The 20,679-nt window shown below is 43.5% G+C and overlaps 1 protein-coding gene across 5 annotated transcripts in view; it reads right to left on the minus strand.

Annotated features, from left to right (window-relative positions):
* Positions 1 to 20,679, minus strand: part of FGF12 (fibroblast growth factor 12) — a 221,578-nt gene that overhangs the window by 66,747 nt on the left and 134,152 nt on the right. For 3 of the 5 annotated variants that reach the window (XM_064666234.1, XM_064666236.1, XM_064666232.1), the window contains 2 exons: positions 11,317 to 11,427; positions 3,834 to 3,937 (listed from right to left, as the gene is read on the minus strand). In XM_064666234.1, the coding sequence (XP_064522304.1) occupies positions 3,834 to 3,937; positions 11,317 to 11,427 (215 nt within the window). The remainder of the gene's footprint in view (positions 1 to 3,833; positions 3,938 to 11,316; positions 11,428 to 20,679) is intronic. The other 2 variants (XM_064666235.1, XM_064666233.1) reach the window with 1 other exon arrangement.

The raw sequence follows: 20,679 nt of genomic DNA on the forward strand, positions 1-20,679 counted from the left end.
AGTGGGAATTAATTTGGTGGTGGAACTATTAACTGCAGACAGACAGTAGAGCATGTTCTGTGTCTTCTCCCATTAAGATTAGGCTGTAAATTCACTGGAGCAGGACGTACCTCTTTATTCTGCGTTTCCCTCTCCTGTGCAACAACCAGACTTTGGTGGCAGCTTCCCATGGGGTAAGGCACTACAAGTAATACTCACTGCCCTTCATTCATTCTGTGTGTTTATACTTTGGCATAAAATGCTAACAGTGGATCCTCAGGAGAGTCATGTCCCTCCCCAGAACAGGTGCTTGTGCACCATCAGGGAATTTACGGCTGCTCTACATTATAGGAAATCAAATAGAAACACACCAATGATTTCACAAACTTGCTATGAAGACAGTGTTTTGCATCCTAAAGCCAGGTGCCTTCAACCAAGACATGATTTTCTTGTCTACTAAGCACCTAATTCCCATGTAGACCTCGGAGGTGGCAATAACCTAGTTTCTGGGGGGGGGGGGGGAAAATCAGGTATCTAGCTTAAGTAAAAAATGCACAAGTCGCAAACAGCTGCTTCCCAAGTAAAGAAGCTTTATCATCTAATGCATTTAGGCCTCTGAAGCTGGCTAAGAAACTATGGTTGGCTTCAAACCAGCAACCCAACCCTACACTATCCTTGTCTGAACAGACGAGGTAGGGATGAGGAAACTCATTGCTGAAGGTACCAATGTGGCCGAGCCCTCGAAAGGTCCTGCACGTTTCTACAAAGTGCCATCTCGACAAGCTTGGCTTTGGAGGACTCCACTCAGCCCTACTTTTGTGCTAATCAACACCAGGAAGACTTTTTCCAAGGGCTGGTTATTCTAAGCCCATTCATTCAAGAGCCCATTGGCCCAAACTCAGAAGGAGCTGGCACAAACCATCTTCGAGACCAGGCTGATAATAGCCTCTGGTTTGATCCAGGGCAGAGGATGTCAGCCAAGACCTCAGCTGTCACACAGAGATTAAATATCACCAAAATAACCCCACAAAACAAAACCAAAACAAATCCCATAGTGACAACACGTTCAGTTACAGCATCAATCTGGGCTCAAGAGGAGGGGAAAAACAAACAAACAAACAAACAAAAACAAAACAACAACAACAAAAAAAAACTCATTACCCTGGACAATTTTATCTGAAACCAGTCCTGGGTTTGATCATGTTCTAAGAAGCCTTTGCAGAGCTAGGCCTGGGACATACAGCACGGAAAGCAGCCAAGCAACAAAAAAGTTCATTTATCAATGGACCTGTGTGAGTGAACAATATTTATGGGGAATATTGACCCATTTTTTCAGAAACTCCTCAGAAAAGGCTAGTGAAAAAAAACAGGTACATGCACAGAGAGAACAAAGTGTAGTTCAGGGTCTGCTAAGCAACGAACAGGGACGATGTGTCCCCTGGAATGGGCCGCATGGCCAGGGACTCTGATCATCCCAGAGGACAAGAATGTCAAGTCCTACCAAAGCAATTCCTCTGCACAGTCTTCCAGACTGATACAGCTATGCCAAAGTTTGGCTTGGACTGGGATCCTGGCCCCATAAGAAAAGTTACAGTATCCAAAAGAGACTGCCCAAACAGGTCAAGCTCTTCTCAGAGATACCCAGTTCTTTTAAAGCACCCTGGTTTCCTCATCTCTTGTCTTCAATGTTATGATGGGCTTGACCCACACTCCCTGTCTCTAACTGGCTTTATCCACAAAATTTCTTTTTTCTTGCCCTAAGGTCTGCTTCAAAGCACAGTGAATTCATTGATTTACTGCTCTAAGACAGAGACAGAGTCACTAGTCATCACAAGAAAAGTATTCAAAAAGTTCCATCTCCCTGGAGTAGAGATGGGCCAGTATCATCCATTTACTGTAAATGAAACCTTAGATCATGTTGATGAAATGAATAGTTTCACTCTTATTAGTTCAGACAGATCTGAATGCCATCAAGCTGTGGCATGTAATGAGGTTCACTTCATTAACCAGTGGCCATCATGGTGCATCCTTCCCCATCAGCCTTCCCTGATTACTCAAGAGGAGTACACTCATTGAAAATAAGAGGGTCCCATTAAACCACGTACATCTGAACACATGTATGATCTGGTGCCTTTTAGGAGTTGATACGACTAGCAGATGTGTTTCCTGGACAACATTGTCCTCCTGCAGCTTATCATCTCTTGGTATGCCCCTCCCATCCTTTATATTGCGTCTCACTACTACCAGCAAGAAATACTTTTCCTCTGCATCATCTCTAATCTCTCAGATGTCAAAAATTACATTTCCAAGTCTCTCTTCCCTCTTCTGCCCGAGACCCACACCTTTCCCTCCCTTGCACTATTTGTTCAGAAAATGCTGACCTGAAGACCCACAGCTTGGATGTGGCTCTGTGACACACACTGATTTCCTGCAGTCCTCATTTACAGGGCATTGGTGGTACAAGGAGCCAGAACTCTACGGCGGGGCCAGAGCTATGTCCTGCACTGCACAAACTGGCCAAAGCATCAGTCCTGACCCCCTTGACAATGTGCCCAGAGGGAAGCATCCACAATGCATACCATACTTGGTATCACCTTAAGGACTCTGGTAGCTTTACAAAAAGAGGAAGTTTTCATTGTTAGTAAACCAATGTAATTTATTTAGGAGCAGTCATTTATGTTTACTGGGCTATGAAAGAACAGGAAGCGTCTGGCATCTACAGAGATCCAGATTGATCTCTCTGTCTCTTCTTGACAAGCAGCCAGCTTCGAGACCTATCTCGCCAGGCATACTAACACATTCACTGGTCGTTTCCTACCCTGAGCTGATGGGGAGACAGAGCTTTGTTACATCCTCGGGGAAAGGGGGAAGTCCGAATCACGTGAGTGGTATAAAACTGACCAGGAACAAAGATGGATGGTAAAAGTCAGGAAAAATTGCATAGAACAACTCAAACTTCCGTCCTTTCAGTGGTCCCATTTCCATGCTCACATACACTTTTAAAGCGAAGTAAATGCCTAGACAAGAGCAGAATCTCTGCATTGTAAATTTACACAAAGGCAGATGAGATTAAAATCTTGGCTATACACTGTAAAGCTATCATAACTCTGGAAATGAGAAAAGTATTATTAACTATCACTTTTTACTATATAGAACTAGAGCAAAGTTATTTGAAGCATAAAAATTCTGGCAAAGGGCTGCCATATTTAATAAATCACCAAATCAATTATTCACTGTGAAAATCAATTACTTACTTCAAATGAGAATCTTATGAATAACCTCATGCCCTTTCATGCCATCTAAGAAAGTTATAAGGAAATTAGTTGGTAAAAATTGCCTCACTTATCTTTTACGTGCATTAAAAAGACCACACAAATACAGGGAAATTCTGCCAACAGAATAGTCCAGAACCATTTTAATGGAGTCAGGGTATTTCTGTGGATTTACATTGCAGTCAAAAAGAGAGCATGAACCATTGGGGCACCACTTATGATCGGTTATCTGAGTGCAACTCAGAAGCAATCCCACTGAGTCCATGCCATTTCACATATGCGAAATCAGAATATAACCAGCCAACTCTACACCATCTCCTCTACAACATGACCTACATTAAGTACGTACTCAAAGGAACACAAAGTGTATCTTCACAGGTCAGGAAATATTGCCACGAATCTCCATGGAGACACTTTAAAGTGAATATTGCATGGCCTTGCAGCAGCTCCCCCCGCTCCTGCTTTTAAAGGTTCGGTGATACGTGACCGTTTTCAGAAAAAGCTGCAAGTGCCAGCACAGCCTGCTTCCTCCTGCCCACAAAACCAAACCACTCCAGGACCCCAGCAAAGCAAAGTACTTACTGAGCTGTAGAGATATCCCTCAGCGTTCATGGCAACGTACAGACCTGCCTTCACCCCTTGGATTGCCACCACGCGAAGACCCACAGGAATTAGATTGAAAAGGGCTGTGGAAGGAAAAGAAAAGCAAATTATATGGAGATATCACCCTGCATGACCACTGCTGCTTTTGCCCCAGGCCCAGCCCACCCCACTCCTGACTCTTCACAAAAGAGACTGAACTAGAATCAAACATCCTGCTTCCAGCTACAGGAAAGGACTGCAGCCACAGTGCTGATGGTGAAAGGAATTTTTAAAAGTACTGAATTTGGCTGCCTCTCAAATGCCTTAACACACCCATCAGTCTGTCTGATCACTGCCTTTGCAATGCCAAGGGCTTATACATGTTCCCAAGCTAGTGCATCTCGATGGCTTTCCAAAAGCCAGCTGACCTGGGTACTGCACATACACATGACTTTGCCTGTGGCAAACGCAACAGTACAATTTAGTTTAGTTCACCCTGAAATACATGTAAGTCTAGTCACACTTTCTTGCATTTGCCATATGCTAAAAGAGTACACAGACAGTGACCATGGCCAGAAGGTTGCAAATTAACTTGACTGTGTGTTTGCCCATGTGGCCCCAGCTGTCAAGGGAATGAAGAAACTCAGGAAGAGATACTGCTCTAGTCCATGACCTGAGCACTGCTCCTTATTCAGGAGTAGCCCTGAACAGGATAGAAGAGGACAAGTTATTTCAACATTCAATTTTACTGCAGTCTTATTGATTAAAGCATTGCAACCACTTCCTCACAATTAATTTCTTCATTGTTTGGCTCACATCCAATAGATCCTGTATCTCGTTGAAAGACCCTTCCCATGAATATATACATTAATGTACTGTCAGGCTTTTGCTACATTTCTAACAGCATGGACTCAAAGAGGAGAGGACTGTCAGCATTGATAGACTGAGCACTGAGGCATTAGCATGGCTTTGTTTCCACTGAGATTTATAGGACAAGACTATTTAGATGTGGTAGGACCCCTTGTGTTTCAGCTTAAAAAGAGCTAACTAGACCTTGTCCCAGGAAGCTCAAGATATGGAAGGACAGGCACAGGGTCAGGCAGAAACAAGCCCGAACATAATGGAAATACTTCACTCAACATCTCTTCCCACACAACCACCCTGAAAAAAGAATATTTTTTCTGGTTCCATAGTCATGAGGTCAGACTGCCCCTGACATGTTCATGAAGCATTTCTCAAGCTCTTTAACACACTCATTTGCAAAAGCCTGCTTAAAACTTCTCAAGGGTTTTGGGGTGTTCAAATGAGCCCAAGGGAGATCTGTGAATGGGCAGAGTGCAGAGGAAAGGCTGAGTGACAGAGCATGCAGTGAAGCATTCCTACTCTCCAGCTGACTGTTAAGGACATCATCCTCTAGCTGATGGATTTTATACATCATTTACAAAGTTTTATGTCTGACACATCACACTGGAGCAAGCACAGTACAAAAGTCTTCATGAGAAGGCAGTTGTGGGAAAAACTCCTCCTTCTCACTGTGCCATCTCACAGCCTCTCCTTCCCTGGGAGATGGACCACTGATGATTTAACATCAGGATAAAGCAGTTTGTGCTGAAATGGCCTATCCAAAATGCTAGAGGTTCACAGGCCAGGCTAGTGTTATTCCTGATACGGCAGGAGGAAACTGAGTTAAGCTCAACATTAAACTCACGACCTGAAAAGACTGGTTCAATGTGCACGTGCCAGGTAATGCATGGATTTATCTCACCTATAGGATGCTTCCCAAGAACCTACCTCATGTACAGTGTGAATTACTGCAGAGGAGAGAACACAGAAGTGTGTTTGAATTCCTTTCCAAAGAGAAAAACTCCAGAACATTTATATTCAACAAGGAAATAGGAGGGAGTCAAAAAAAAAGAACAAAAAATCCCTGACACCATGGCTTGGTTCTCTGCTTGCAGCCAGGGTTTCAGACTACAAAGTCTAAACCAAAGTTCCAGGATTCACATGATTTCTAAGAGAAAAAGCATAACCCAAAGTGTACGTGAAATGTAATGGAAAAGGTTACATTTGACCTAAATATTTGGTGGATTTGCTTAAAGGTCAGCGATGGATAACTTTTCAGAAGTAAAACCTGAAAAAAGCCCAGGAGACAAAGCCACTTTGCTCCAGATATCTACCAGATGTCTTGGCTGAGCTGTTGTCAGGGTTGTCTCCAAAAGGGGATTCATGAATTCCAGTTTCACATGAATACCATTTCTTCCTCAATTCCCACAGAAGACTGGATGACTCCCCCCGGTGAGCTGCCTAAAAGGGAGGCACCTCAAGCCTAGTGAAAAAAAAACCCTACTCTCAGCCCCTTTTTGTGCTTTTAAGCACCATATTCAGTAAAACATCAAAGCATGTGCTGAAGTCTTACTAAAGCCAGTGCCCACATTTGTGATTTCATGGGAGAATGTCAACAGATGCATATGGCAAATGCAGTCTAGCCTGGGTATTCATCCATGATCAACTGGAGTCAAGGACAATGCTACTCTGATACTGTCCCCAGACACGACAAACACACCCCAGTGTAACTACTCAAGTGTTACCTCTCCCTTTCTCCCTACCATGAAGGTCTAAAACCTTTTGCAATTAACAAGTCTATAAACAATTCCCCTTTCCTATATTTTCCTCCTACTGAAAAATGGAGCATATTACTGCTAATAATGAAACAAAATGGGCATCATCATTCATTCCCTACAGCCAATTTGTCTTGCATGGAAAACCTGTGACAGACCACTCAAAGCATTCATTAGGCAGCAAGGTGGCAATACCCAGATTTAGGAGGTGAGAAGTTCCACTTGGAAGCACCCACATGTTTGCAAATCTCCCCTTCCACCTATACATGTAAAGGAGCACAGGAACAATCCAGTTTTGCTGTGTTAAAGCAGGAAGACCGTTGCCAGTTCCCAAGCTCCCAGGGACCCCGCTGCACTCACAATCATGGCAAAGCACTTCCTGCAAGAACACTGCAGAGCAGGGGAGCAAGTGGGTAGGCAAGCATGAGGACACAAAACTGACATAGGTAACTGGCAGCCAAAAAATTTTAGGAAGCAAATGTCTTCCTCTATTAAAAACCATCAGTTTGGGTCAAGATTTTGTAAATTTTCAGGGCTGCACTCAAATCTAGAAACATCTTTGTTTTCATGCTTCCAAATGAATATTTCATCTTGCTTTATAACAGATTTAAAAGCTTATATGGTTTATTGTAAGAATATAAGAGTGTGTATGGGAAAACCCCTCTACCAATCTCAAAAGCAAGATGTCTCACTTTCTGTGAGGAAAAAAAGTCTGATTAATTTGAAACAGCAGATTTGGAGATGTGGACAAGGACTAGCTGTGGTAGAACAGAACTGGACACGGTGTGTTGATGTGAAAAAGAGAAAAAAATTAACAATGGCACATTTTCTATGCCATCTGCAGCTTCATGGAACGGACATGCTCTTTTACTTCATGGGCAGAAGAGAGAAAAATTAAGATGTTGAGTATTCATGCCCCTTTTCCTTCATTACGTCTTCCCATTTTCAACCATCAGTAAATTTACACCTGACCCTGGTTATTGATGATACTACTTTTAGCACCCTCCAGTCCTACACCCATGAGTACATTGTCACTGTTACATTATGGTAATTTATCACCTAAAATCTGGATGCATATTTCACTATGGGTCTGGACTAACTTAATCAGAGAAATAGAAGAGTAAGGAAAGATGTGCCATATACAAGGTGTGGTCCAAGGAGGATGGTGGAACAGAATCCTCCTTAATCTTTTTGTGTTTCTGGCTGGAAAGCCCCAAGCAATACCCTAGATATGCTGAGCTGTTTCCACCAGGTCAGTACAGTTCACCCATCCTTTATGCACTGTCCATTTGCCAAGGATTTTCAGATGTTCAGCACAACAAACAAAGAAGTCCAATTTCTCTCACGAAGGGGCTCAGCCCAGGAAAGAGCAACAAAGAATGCAACCACTAACAGTGGGAGTCAGCCCTGAAAGACCATTTGAGATCACTGGAGCTGGAAGGAAAAGGTACTGCCCTAAGTTCAGGTTCACACATGACATTACTAAGAATGCAAACAGGGGATTCACACACCATGAAATTGCATTCCAATTAAAAGAAAATCCTTCATATATCCCAATGCCAGTAGCCAGAGAATGTGTCTCCTTGCTCACACTAAGATGGCGAGCCTTTAACGGCATGATAGAAGGAACAGATGTCCCAAGTGCTGGTTCAGAGGAAGCTGGCTGGATGCCCATTCAAATGCCATTAGAACCTGGCTCCTAGTTGTTGTGGCTTTTTTTTCCTTTAAGTGAGAGGAGGTGGAAAATAAATGCCATCAGCTTCGAGAACACACATAAAATGGGCACCAGATAATTAATTTAAAAATTGCTTAAATATTAGCAGTTCATCTTGTATAAATAACTGGGTTTTTATTAGAACTTTTAATTGCAGACGTATCTGAGGGACACGTCGCGTTTCATTCTGAACGTTTATTCTGCCAGAGTAAACCAACCTAATGTATTCCATGAAAATTATACTTCCTTTCATAATGCTAATTTAAATAATCAGTGTGTGGATACAGAACACAAAACAATGCATGGAACACGGTGTTCACCAGCTATTTAATTGTGCTAAGATGACTTCTGCATGTAGAATAGATGGTCATCCAGGGTGGAAAGGACTGTGCTGTGGACATCAAGAGCACCCTTCTCTGCCAGTGGATGCAAGTTAACCAGCCCCTCTCCAGGGGTAGGGAAATATTTATCTAGTCTTTGATGAGTTTTGCTCTTGCATGGACTTTTCCCTGGCTGGTCAGGACTCTTCTTGAGAAGTATTTTAAAACAGAAAAGAGCAGAGAAGTAGATCTGTAGGATGTTCACTTAGACAAACAGGTTTTGACTTTCTTCTGGTCAAAAATGGAGATGTTTGGAGGAACAGAAAAGAAAAAACTCAGTCTGCTTTATTTTGGCTCTTACAAAGTGAAAAATTATTTTGTTTTAAAGCTCTAACTGGAACTTTCATATATTATAAAATGTTCATTCAAACTGAAGATTTATGAAGGAGAGCATGTGGCAAAAAGTTTTAGAAAGTTGAATAAAGCAGAGTCTTAATTTCAGTTTTAGAAGCCAAATATTATCAGGTTGGATTCTTTTCCTCTTTTGAGATGCCCTCAGATCAGGGGATGGGGAATTCTTTGGCTTCGACCTTCTCCCAAAAACTTGTCTGAACTTCGCCAACATAGTCCATGACTTTGAGCCAGTGGCTTGGCACATTTCAGCAAGATGCCTCCTGTCCCACCAAGCTGCTGAGGAAGGGCTGCCATCTCACCAGATAAATTTACACTCTAAAAGTGCACTTCAGTCCATCTATCTCCAAGTAAGAAGAGTGGGTAGAAGTGGCCCTCAGGTACTCGGCACCTTGCCAAACTAATCTCTAACATTTCTGGTGGCATATATAAATCAGTGCTGTTTGGGCAATTGGGGTCCAACCTCAGCCATGGGAACTCAGGAGGTTCCCCTGCACCCACTGAGATGCAGCCAGCAGCAGCTTCCCTCACCTCCCCTGTCAGCCTGAAATATTGCAGAACTGCTCTTACACTTTATTCTCCTCAGCTGTTTACCTAAATTCATCTCTGCCCCCATTTAAGCCCATTACTTTGTTGTTCAGTCCTCCCTGATAGATGAGGGTAATGAATCCCTGCCATCTCTCGCATATCTTCCCATGTTTTTGACAAATAGGCCTCCAATGGGATTTTCTGCAGCTCAAAAACACCCTATGTCATCTTTCTTTAGGAAAAAGCAGCTAATACAACCCAACACTGGGTCATTACTCACCCACTAAAGCCCACTGAACCAACCCCATGTTTTGGTGTCTGCCTGAGAGTATCACAAGGCCAGACTCTTCTTGTAGGAGGAGACCTGCTCAGTTCCTCAGAGTAAACGTGTGTGTGTGGAGGCCGACAGATTCTCCTGCCTCCACATAAATTAGAAGTTGTGTCATTGCAATTCTCAGTATTTAATTTGTTCAACACCAGCATATGAAAAAGGACTAAAACCTGACACTTGCATATGCTACAGGCCAAGTTTCTGTCGGATGCAGCCTCTTGGGCCATTCCACAAGGGCTTTCTAGCGATCTGCAATTTCAGTCACCATCTGCCCAAAGCCCCTCTCACGCATGGAACCCCAGCCCTGGGCTGGCTGCAGCAGGGCAGTCCCACCACAGACAGTGGTCCTGCTACAGCACTCTGCCAGCTTCTTGGGGATGGGGCAAGAAGCCCCTTGCAGCCACCTTGCACCCTTGTCCAAGGGCACATTCAAAGCACAATGTCAGTGCCGTGCTACACGTGTTGCACCCCTACAGACAACCCTCACCTGTAGCCCAGGCCCTGTCTTACTGGAGAAATAAATGCTGCTTTCGATCCAACTAGGAGCTTCTTTGAATCAGAGTAAGATTTGTCCCCAAATTCAGCCAGCTCCTCCTTTCACTAAGTACATAAAGTGTGCTTCCAACAATCCTACCACACAGACGAACTTTTGTTCATCTCTAGTAATGACTGGGAAGACACCTTCCATGCTGGCCATGTTAGATATCCTTCAGTAGTGGTACAGGAAGATTCAAACCAACACAAGATAAAATAACACAAGAATTGAGTCCTCCTCTGTTGATGCAATTTGGGGCAACAAGGCTTAGAGCTTAACTGCCCACTCAGAAGCATCAATCTGATGTCTATGAAATGCACAGATGCTGCAGAAAATACTCTACACCTTTTTTAACCTTTTGAGGAGTTTTGGTATTGACTAAATAACTTCTTTTGCAAAAGGAAGATTGACTACTGCTTTGCATGTATTTAAACCAATATGGCTCCTGGATGTGAGCATAGTTTTTAAACCTGTGTGACTCCGCTTTTGCTGGACAGCACGAACCCAACCCCTTTGAATAGGGTTTTGGAAGATGACCTCCTTTCACAAGGTCATTCAATACCCTCAGCCTTTACACCAGCCTCAAAGCATGAGGCTTCAGTGAACAGCTGCTTTTCTCCAGCCCAGAAATTCCTGATGCTTGCTGAATTTTTGAGGATAAAATAGTGAAAACAATTTTCTCCTCTTCTCCTTGGAGAGAGAATTCCCCGTATCCTTTACCCACGTGGCATGTGTATAAATATAATCTCCTTTCTCTTCTGGCAGCCATTCAAATCATGGGTTTTATTCTCCACCCCACCCAGATGGCAGTTACAGATTCGGGGCAGGAGGGAAGAAGATCGGAGAGGAAACATATGAAATTATACAGGCAAGATTTAAAGGGGAAGGATAGATAGGAAAAAATGTGCAGAAAACAGCTGTCTTCCTCCTAATTCAGTCTTTTCAAAAATGAAGCTGCACAAGTGAGATCCACTAGGTGATGCATTTGATTGTAATTGGATTGCAAAACAGGCTAATTTTTCTTACTGTAGTCACTGTTTTCGTCCTTGGTCCCATCAATTGTACCATCTGGGTGCATCTGCAGGAAGTATTCCTGCTGGCTGAATAACCTTGTCACAATTCCTTTCAGCTGGGGTTCTGCAAAATAATAATAATTATTATTATTAGATATACCAAGTAGCACAAGACCCCACTTGCTTTTCCCCCATTAAGCCATGAGTAAATGTAAAGTGTTTGGCAGGTAAGACAGCCTTCTGTGATTCCTTTCAAGTATGGATGTAAAATATTCATGTATACACACAGATGTACCGGCAAATAAAATTGAGATCAGATGCGCAGGTAAAACATAATGCATAGTTGGTGCAGCAGAAACAGATTATGGTACATCACAAAGTTACTTACCGAACTGTCTTTAGACAGTTTATGTATTCTGGATATGCCACTTATTCAGAAGAGTATTTCCTAGCAGTGTTGCAAAGAATGTGCCCGTTGTTTCTTATTCTGCCTGTGAAGCCAACTACCCTGCTTTCTGTAGGGTTGATTCACTATCATGCAGTCCCAGTTTTATGCCAATGAAAATCCATTTAAATTACTGGTATCATAGTGGTATAATTAAACCCAGAGTAACAGAGTGTCAAATAAGGCTGCATGAGTCCAACTGTGTGGGACTCTAGAAGCAAAATTACAAAAAGAACAGATGCAAGACACCTCCAAAACTGACCTATGAAGCATTTATGGGCACCTTAAAACACCTCTGTTTTAAAATCCTGCGTGTCCTCCCTTTGAAACCGAGTGCCCCACACCCTGGTAGATGAGAATCTTTGTCTCTAGCAGGGTCCTTTCCCAGACCCTGTGTACCATGAGTCACCCATGTCCTGGCTAGGGGTTTCCCTATTAACTCTGCAATATCTTATACCCTCCTGCTGAAAAGGAAAGCACAAAAAAAGCAGAAACAACTTAAACTTCACATGACAGAGGTGTGCAGCTTTACCACCTGTCTCCCTGCCATCCTACCTATCAAACACAAATTAAGCGGTCAAAAATAAATTCAATTGTAATCATTCTAGTCTTAAAATTTGTCACAGGCATTGCTGCTGGAAAGGAAGTGAGCTGGCTACATGTAAGCAGACACACACTGGGATGACAGAGATCCTCCTTGTGCGACAGGAGGTTGTGGTTTTATGTGACCACCCACCAAAAGTAAATAAATAAGACCTAGTTATTGCTGGCTCAATGGACAGGAAAAAGTCCAGCGTAGCATACCAAAATCTCCCCAGCCTCCTGCCTTTCATGCCTCCAGTGAGGCTGTTTAATAAGCCATAGTCGTTATATAACTGCGGTCACGTTGTGTGTTAAGTGTTTCCATTAGGAGCCCCTGTCTTGCTGTACAGCTCCCCTCGGAGGGAACCCTCAGCCTGCTCTCCTGCACTCACAAATCCTCCACGGCAGCAGGACCTCCTCGGATGCTGACAAGCTGCAGGTGCAAAGGATTTCAGCTTAGAAAACTCCTCCACCAGCCGGGGGAGAGTCAGGTACTATTTCATAGTTACAAAAGCTATGAACTATTTCATAGTTATAAATCAGTGTCAGCAGGTTTCTATGCTGCCTTAAAAAAAGTGATTTTAGTGCAATGAGTACTGAAGGCAGGCTTTCTCCCAGCAAGACTCAACTCTGGAACAGTAAATAAGTACAATTGTACTGGCCATCTACTAAAAGCTACCTGGTCAAGCCAGTATATGTCAAATTAACACTCAGATTGAGCTAAGTGTTTTGCTCTCTTCTTACCTAAATGAATTACCTATTTTGTTGAATGCAGCAGCTTGATTTAACTTGCTTTTCATTAGAAAAGCACATCAAAGCTAGAGGATATGAAAAGCTGTATTCTCAGGCACAGATGACTGCATCACCCTCCTCGAGCCTGTCCCCTTCGTCCCTGTTATCTAATACCACAATAGTAAAGGAACTAATAGGCACTCTTACGTTACGAGACACCTACATTTGAGTCCCTGAATGAATCTTAGCCTCAATTTTACTCGCTAGTTAAATTTTAATGTTTAAATATTTTGCACAAAATGGAAGAGATCCCAGAAGGAGAGATTTAAAAGATGCTGCTGCATCTTTCTGATGTGCTGGGGAAGGGGGAAGGTCTTGTCTTAAAGCACCTCAAGTATAAGAGGAGTGGAGATATAAGATAACCCTGACCTTGTCTCTTTTCTTGGGAAGACAATTTAGCTACAGGATAGAAGGCCCTTTCCTCCTTTGGAGCGCAAACTACACTTCAATCATGCAAATCATTTTAGAACAACATGAAAATCTCTGTCACTTTTACTGAACAGCCTATCAAGTAAAACATTGACCAAATCGGCTCATTATTAGGAGTGTTATGTAATTTTTAGAGTTTATCAGAACAGCACCCAACCAAGGCAGTCTGACAGCAGCAGAGCTCCTGTGTCTCCTCACTGCACAGATCCTCTTCTGCAGGAGCATCCCCAGCCAGACTCATTTAGGATGCCCTGTAGCACCAGAAGACAAATGCCTCTTCCAGCCACCAAAGGATCAGAAAGCACTTCGGAGACACAGAGATCTCTCCTTACCCAGTTTCTGCATTTCTTTGGGTCACTTGCCACAGGAGAGAAACACTGGTGAGCAGCTGCACTTTTGGGTACCCACCTGAATTAAACACCAAAGTAATGCAGAGAGGTGCACAACCAACACTGAGTTCCCTGCTCTAACCCAAAGAGGGCTGGGGAGTTGCCTGGGCTGTAGGTGACTTGTCTCACATAGGACAGGCATCTCTACACCTGAACTGGGCTCTCTTTGCATCCCAAAAAACAACAGGCAAGTCAGGCCAAATCCATAGGGTACCAAAACCACCTGCATCTCTCCAGTGACTGCAAAGAGACCAGCTCAAACACAAACAGGTAGGCAGGTGACAAACAGCTGGCAGAGTAGCTGCTTCCCACCAGGGAACCTCTTATGTCTGGGCATAAAGTGAGATACTGGGATTTGTCATTCATACAGCAAGCAGCGTGGCTAGGAGGCCTATAGACAAAATTTTAGGTGAAGGCAACTTTAATACAGAACAATGATTTACCCATCTTTCTCACTCATTACAGAATTACTACCTGAACACAGAACTGTATAATCACTGGAAAGGAATTTTCCTGCTAGCCCAGAGGCAAAACTCTGCACATGACTTTTAAGAGACCTACTTTTGTCATATCATGTATTTTAACATCAATTCTTTCCATCTACAGAGCAATTTTATCACAGTCTTCCAGCATTGCTATCCCTTATACTGCAGCAATAGTGCTGAAAACCTCAGTTTATAGAAAAAAACCTCAAAACCAGTAGGTCTCCTTGGTAATTAAGGATGGTGGGACACCCTGATAAGTCAGAACAGGAAGTAGAAAGGCAATGAAATAGACGGAGAACTTTTCAGTTTTGCAATAAAAAAAGAGAAGCACCCTTCCCAGCAAGCAATATTAACAGTGCTTATTCAAGCACTGGGGGGGGAAATAAAATAAAACACCACAACCTTGATACATTTATTTGCCTAAACTTTCCTCAATGATATTGCTCCAGGCTATAATCAATAAGAGAAAGAAGCAAATCATAAAAAGTGAAAGAAAAAAATGCAGCACAGATAAGAAAAACTCTTCCATGAGCATTTTTGTTCTATAATTCACAGAATTTACCACAAATCAACCTTAAACCTACCCTCTAACCTCAACCCTGTGTGGCAAGGGGGTCTCAAATCCTCTTCCTTTTAAAGGAGCAATACTGCATAATACACTTGGGATAAACCTATTGCTCCCACTCAGGCTCCTCTGTACACACTTCTGTTTTGCTGTCGGAGCACTTTCCCTGCAGAAATGGAACTAAACTAATGTGGACAAGACTTCAACAAAAACTTAGTATTTCCCTAAACACAAAGTCAAATACTTCAGAATGGATTTAAGAAAGATTTATTGCTGCCTTGATCCCAAAGTACTGACTAAACAGAAGAGATTTCCATGCATTTTTTACTCCCAGTGCAGACTCTACGCTACTAGGTTTCCCATGCAATAGGCAAGGAGACATTTTTACCCCTATTTTATAAGCAATGCTGCTATACTTTAGGATGCTTAATTTAAAGAGCCTGTTCTGGTTGCTCATACACAGCTGTTGAGGGCTGGAAAGTGCTGGAGAAAACTCAGGGGATCCGCTCCGCTCCTTTTGTAGATGCAGTAAGCTCAAATCCTTCAAATGTGGTGATTCCAGAAGACGCAAGGGAAGATCATGCCCAGGAACCATCCACAAGGGACACAGTCACAGTGCAGAACAGACCAGTAACAGTAACACAGAGCAAAAGCTAAACCATGACTCTCTTCCTCGTCTGCAGCATCTGCCAGACTAGGCACTTTCCCTATGGTGAGGGCACAGTTCTCACCTAATGATCCTTCTTAGAGCAACTCACTGCACATCCTCTGAAGGGCATCCTGCTTGCTCTCTTTTCCACAGGCCAAATTCACCACTTCTGCCTGTCCTGCTTTTAACTTTCTGAGCCCTTTGACACAGCTGAGGCTAACTAAATCATGATCTGACTGCTAATCTTCTTGCCTCTACTTAAATGGTAATGTGATGCTGCCATTATTCACTTCAGCTGTTCTGTCGCTGAGCCTTAAAGTCATCTCAGTTCACCATGAGCTCTGCTGTGTTTCCTGCCTTATTGTGCAGCTACAGTGTGATTGTCCCTCTCCTGGGGCTTGCCAAGGACATGATAGTTGCAGGGTGCTCACACGTACTTTTGTTTGATCTCCAGGGACACACTCACTAAAGGCCAGGGAATTGCGTCCAAATCAGCTGCTCTGCAGAGTCACATCCCTCACTCTCAAACTGCAGGCATTGCTGAAGGTATTTGCTGTGTGCTATGGGGAAAACAGCAAGAGCATTGACAGAAATATCACTGGCTCTTTAATGACCTTTTCTTTTAGTTCTCCTATTTAAGGTGAATAAGGAACTCACCCCCTTAAGTGGAAAATGGAGAACACGCAAGCAGAACAACTCCCCTTAATGCAGAGAGGAGCTATGAGGTTATGCAGTATTTAGCAAACCCCCAGTGAGGGCACTAACTCTTGCTTATTCCCATCAGAAAGCAGTGGTACAAACCCGAGACAGAAACTCTACACTCTTATCACTGTTGTAGGGTAGCTCAATCTGATCCAAACCCTGAGCTCTGGAAGCCCAAAGAATAGGGCACAACACTGACTTCCAGCTGCAACTCCACTATGGAAGGCAGTCTGCCACAGCCTTGATTCTTGTAATTCACAGAACGCTCCTTATTATGGCAATATGAGGACCTGAGGCTGCAGAAAGCCATTCCCCCCTTTGTCTTGGGCTGGGAAACCTAGAGGGACTCAACAAGACCCTACTCACAGAAGTCACCTTAATGTGAACTCTACAAGTCAGTGGCAGGGATCTCAGAGGGGCCACTTTTCAATGATCTCTTAAAAAAGATGAAGGGCTTAGTGATCTTTCAGGGATTTGAGCCACTGGCTCCAAGGACTCCTGCAACTCCCTCTGATGCTCTGGTTGGCAGGCAAGCCTCCACTTGAGGTTGCTGGTGCAGAAATGCTTTTAAATCCACTCCAAAAGTTACTGTGCTGGGTGCCAGCAGTACTCTGTGTGGGTTATGGCATAAACTCTGAAGCTCTTGGGGTTACCCACACAATGTGCTGTCACACACGAGAAGACTCTGCTAGCTCAGATGAGAAGCAGCCATTTTCTATTCAGCAACCTGCAATAAGGTACAAGGAAGGTACCTACTGTGGGATTTCAACAGGAGACCTTTCCATTTGTCAGCTCTCTTTTACTGCAGATCAACACTTCTGCTGGGTCTTAGCACTGCAAGGCTGTCAGAGATGCCAGCAGCAGGCTCCAAAAACAGTCCCTCTGGTACCTGCTAAGGACATCGGTCTGGCAAGGGAGAAAGCATCTCCAGCCCTCATCTGAACCACGGCTCAGCAGGCTGCTGACTCCCTTCTGTGCCTGTGCAACAGTTTTCCTGAGGATGTGACTGCAAACACGGGAACTGTAATACATCTCAGGAGTATATTTCACCTAAATGTTCTTCAAACATTTGTTTATTGCAATTAAACATTTTAGCCTGGAACTTACACATTCCATTATTCTTATTTTCCCCCATTCAGGCTGCAGCTGTCATAATGGGAGGTTGATTTATGACTCACCCAACCAGCACTCAAATCCTTAGCACACCAAACCCAGCATGCAAGTCAGAGCATAAACTGCTCCTAATTTACTTAGATTAACTCCACATTTAAAGTGCCACTGCAGAAACCGCAGTTCCCCTCCCCTGAAAAGGATGGGTTCCAGAATACTTGATAAGCCAAATACTGCAAATACATGCAGACAGAGAAGGGCACTGAAATCCCTCCTTTGGAAGTACAGTATTAATGAAGACTGGTAATAAATCAGCACAAAAATGCATCAGCAAGCTCCATGCAGATAACTATGGTGACAGGCATCAGCACAGAACTCAGGGATGAAAAGCTGAGGGAGATAAATGCTGGAGGTTTTTCACCAGCCAGGAGCTGTTAAGTTCTCCAGGGTGTTTGGAGTTAAGATGAAGTAAGTGGCTGTCTCAAATTAAATGCATCACTGTCAGCATAAGTTTAATAGCTCAACTCGCTGCAAGGATTCACTGAATCCATCCGAACTGGAAAGCTCAGGAACAACACTTGCAGCTGTGACAGGAGCTGCTGCCCTTTAAGACCAGGGGTGTGTTTCCCTGGCCAAGCATCTTGCCCAACTCTCCTAAGCAGTGACCACAGCAGATTGAAAGTCTTCGGCAGATGCTGCACATGGCTGGCTGTGGCTGCACCTGCAGTGAGTCACGCACGGAGAAGGTCAAAGCATCCTGAGCCACACGCAGGGATCCTTGACGACTTTCAACAGTGTCACTTGGGTGCAGAGGTGGGAAATCATGCTGCAAAATGCTGAGCATTTTCAGCTCCCACAGGAGTCACTGAGTGCACAAAAGTGCACAGGTGGAGGCAAGGCACTTGTTTCTCAGCCCCACAGTGTCTTCCATAGTTTCTGTGGCTAAACTCAGCAAAATTGTTTGAAGCTGAAGGACACACTCTGCCAGGATGGACTGAGCAATGCCACCTGTAGCATCCTTAATAACAGGCAGTGAAAGGGCAAATGAACTGCAGAGCCAAGGGGGGTAAGTGACATAGGTGAGCATTTGCATTTATTTAGATGTCCCCTCATGCTGCCTACACAGAGGTCAGGTCCCACTGGGCAACAGGGGCTGCCCAAGTGTTAGGGGGGGCTCTGTAAAAAAGCCAGGCATCCAACCCCACCCTGTAAAGCTGCCATGAACCCCTTCAGTTTATATACAGCCATTCGGCTTGATATGTCACCCAGCCTGTGAGTAGGATGGAGAGATGTAAACAGACTGACTGATGCGAAGATTTGCTCATGAGGTCTGTGACTCTAGGGGCACCAAACAGTTGACTCCAGCTCCTTTCCCAATGATGCAGAATGAAGGCCATACCCAGCTTCAGTTTAACATGATTACAGGGTTAGTGTCACCCTCCAGTTACACAGCATTTATCTGGAGAAGAAAATGACTCTGGGACAATAGGGCTGCATAGAATACTCATCTATTTACTCATCTCAAGTGCAAATCTCCACCCAGGTCTAAAAACTACAGAGAAACAACTGGTGTTTCCAGGATGCGTTACATGAAATAACAGGCTGTGCTGGCAGGGACGGCTTCTGCATTTGAAGGACACGCTTCCAAAAATGACATTTCCTTAACTCAGAGGGATGATGGGCTCAAGCCGATGACAGCACCCATCAAAGCAATTGCCTCCTGTCACCATCAGTGAGTCACTAGAGCAGAATGGCACCTTGTAGGCAAAAAGAGCATCCAGAGAAGTGATTTCCTTTCCTGTGCTGGTGCCTGCAAGGAGGAATAGTAATTAGCTCTCCAGCATGGAGCACAGCTGCCTGCCTGCACCCCTCTGCTATGCCTGCTTTGCTCTTACAAAGATGAGTCCCTCCAGGGAAGTCTTATTTCTCACTTGTAGAGTAGGTGGAAAGGATATGGTTGCATGGTACTGGCATTTATGCAGCTCCTCCCATATCCAGGGAAACAGCTTTACACAGATGTTAATACAAGTCAGAGGTGAGGGACAGAGAAAGGAGTCATAAAAGCATTGAAAACTGGGGTTGCAACACAGCATCACTGCTGTATGTCTCTCCAGACTACCCTTTTCCTAGGCGCTTATGGATGTTAGAACTTAGGGAAGTCACCCTGCAGTTCACTCACTCTCCAAGATCTGGATCCCATGTGACAGCCACCTAAGTTCCAAGGTTTAAGGACAAAGAGGTACAAAGTCTTGGATGAGTTTTCCTAGAAGGCAAATGCCAAATTAGTGTATGTGACACATGAGCTACTCACTCTGCACAAAAGCCAAGGACAAGACAGACATCACCAGCACTGCAGGGCCAAAAGAGGAACACGAAGGCCACTGCAGGTGAAACAGTGGGATGGCAAGTGGATGAGAATTGATGGCCTAACTGCTACCAGGTATTTTGGCACAAAATTGCTGATTACCTCTGGGTGAAGCTGTCTACATAAATATTTTGATGAAAAGTCGGGAGTAAGAGTAGCTAAAGCTATACACAAACTCCATCTCAGTAACAGAGAGAAAGAGGGAGATCTGAAAAGAGTACAAGTTTTCATGTTTTCTTTCAACACAACATTTTGTTTGGAATTTTAATGAGAAAAAAAAATGTTAAGAGTCAGAGATGAAATCCAAAATTTCATTTTATGTACAATGAAATATATAATTGGATCTGAATCCTATTCTCCCCAGAAACTTCTTTTATTTGACCAGAGAACTTAAAAAAAAATCAATTCTTCATACAGTTAAACTCCTGGGTTTGTCTTTGCCTCCCCTAGGATGTGGTTTGTGTTGCTCTGTTGATCCAGTGTGTTTTAGCAGCAGACAAAATTTCAGAACATTTCCTTTCAAGAGCAATTTTCTATACCTGTATTGACTTGAGCTCCGATAAGAAAACCAAAGCCAGGCAAGAACAAAAGGCATAAAGGAGAGATGTAGGGCTGTTCCAGAAAATTATACAGGGTGAGCTTTTTCAGGTAAAGGAATTAAAAAATTAGAAATTTAATGGAAAAGAAGTTGTAGCTACAGCTCCTAAGCTGTCATTTTCCAGCACAGTCAATGCCTTGGCTACTGAAGGTTAAAGCTTGCTCATAAGTATGGATAGCAGAGCATACAAGATGTATTATTTATTTTGAGGAACACCCTGCAATTATTCCTGACATATTGTGTAATTAGCCAAAATTACAGCATA

This window comes from Pseudopipra pipra, chromosome 10, assembly GCF_036250125.1.
Source record: "Pseudopipra pipra isolate bDixPip1 chromosome 10, bDixPip1.hap1, whole genome shotgun sequence".
Taxonomy (NCBI): domain Eukaryota; kingdom Metazoa; phylum Chordata; class Aves; order Passeriformes; family Pipridae; genus Pseudopipra; species Pseudopipra pipra.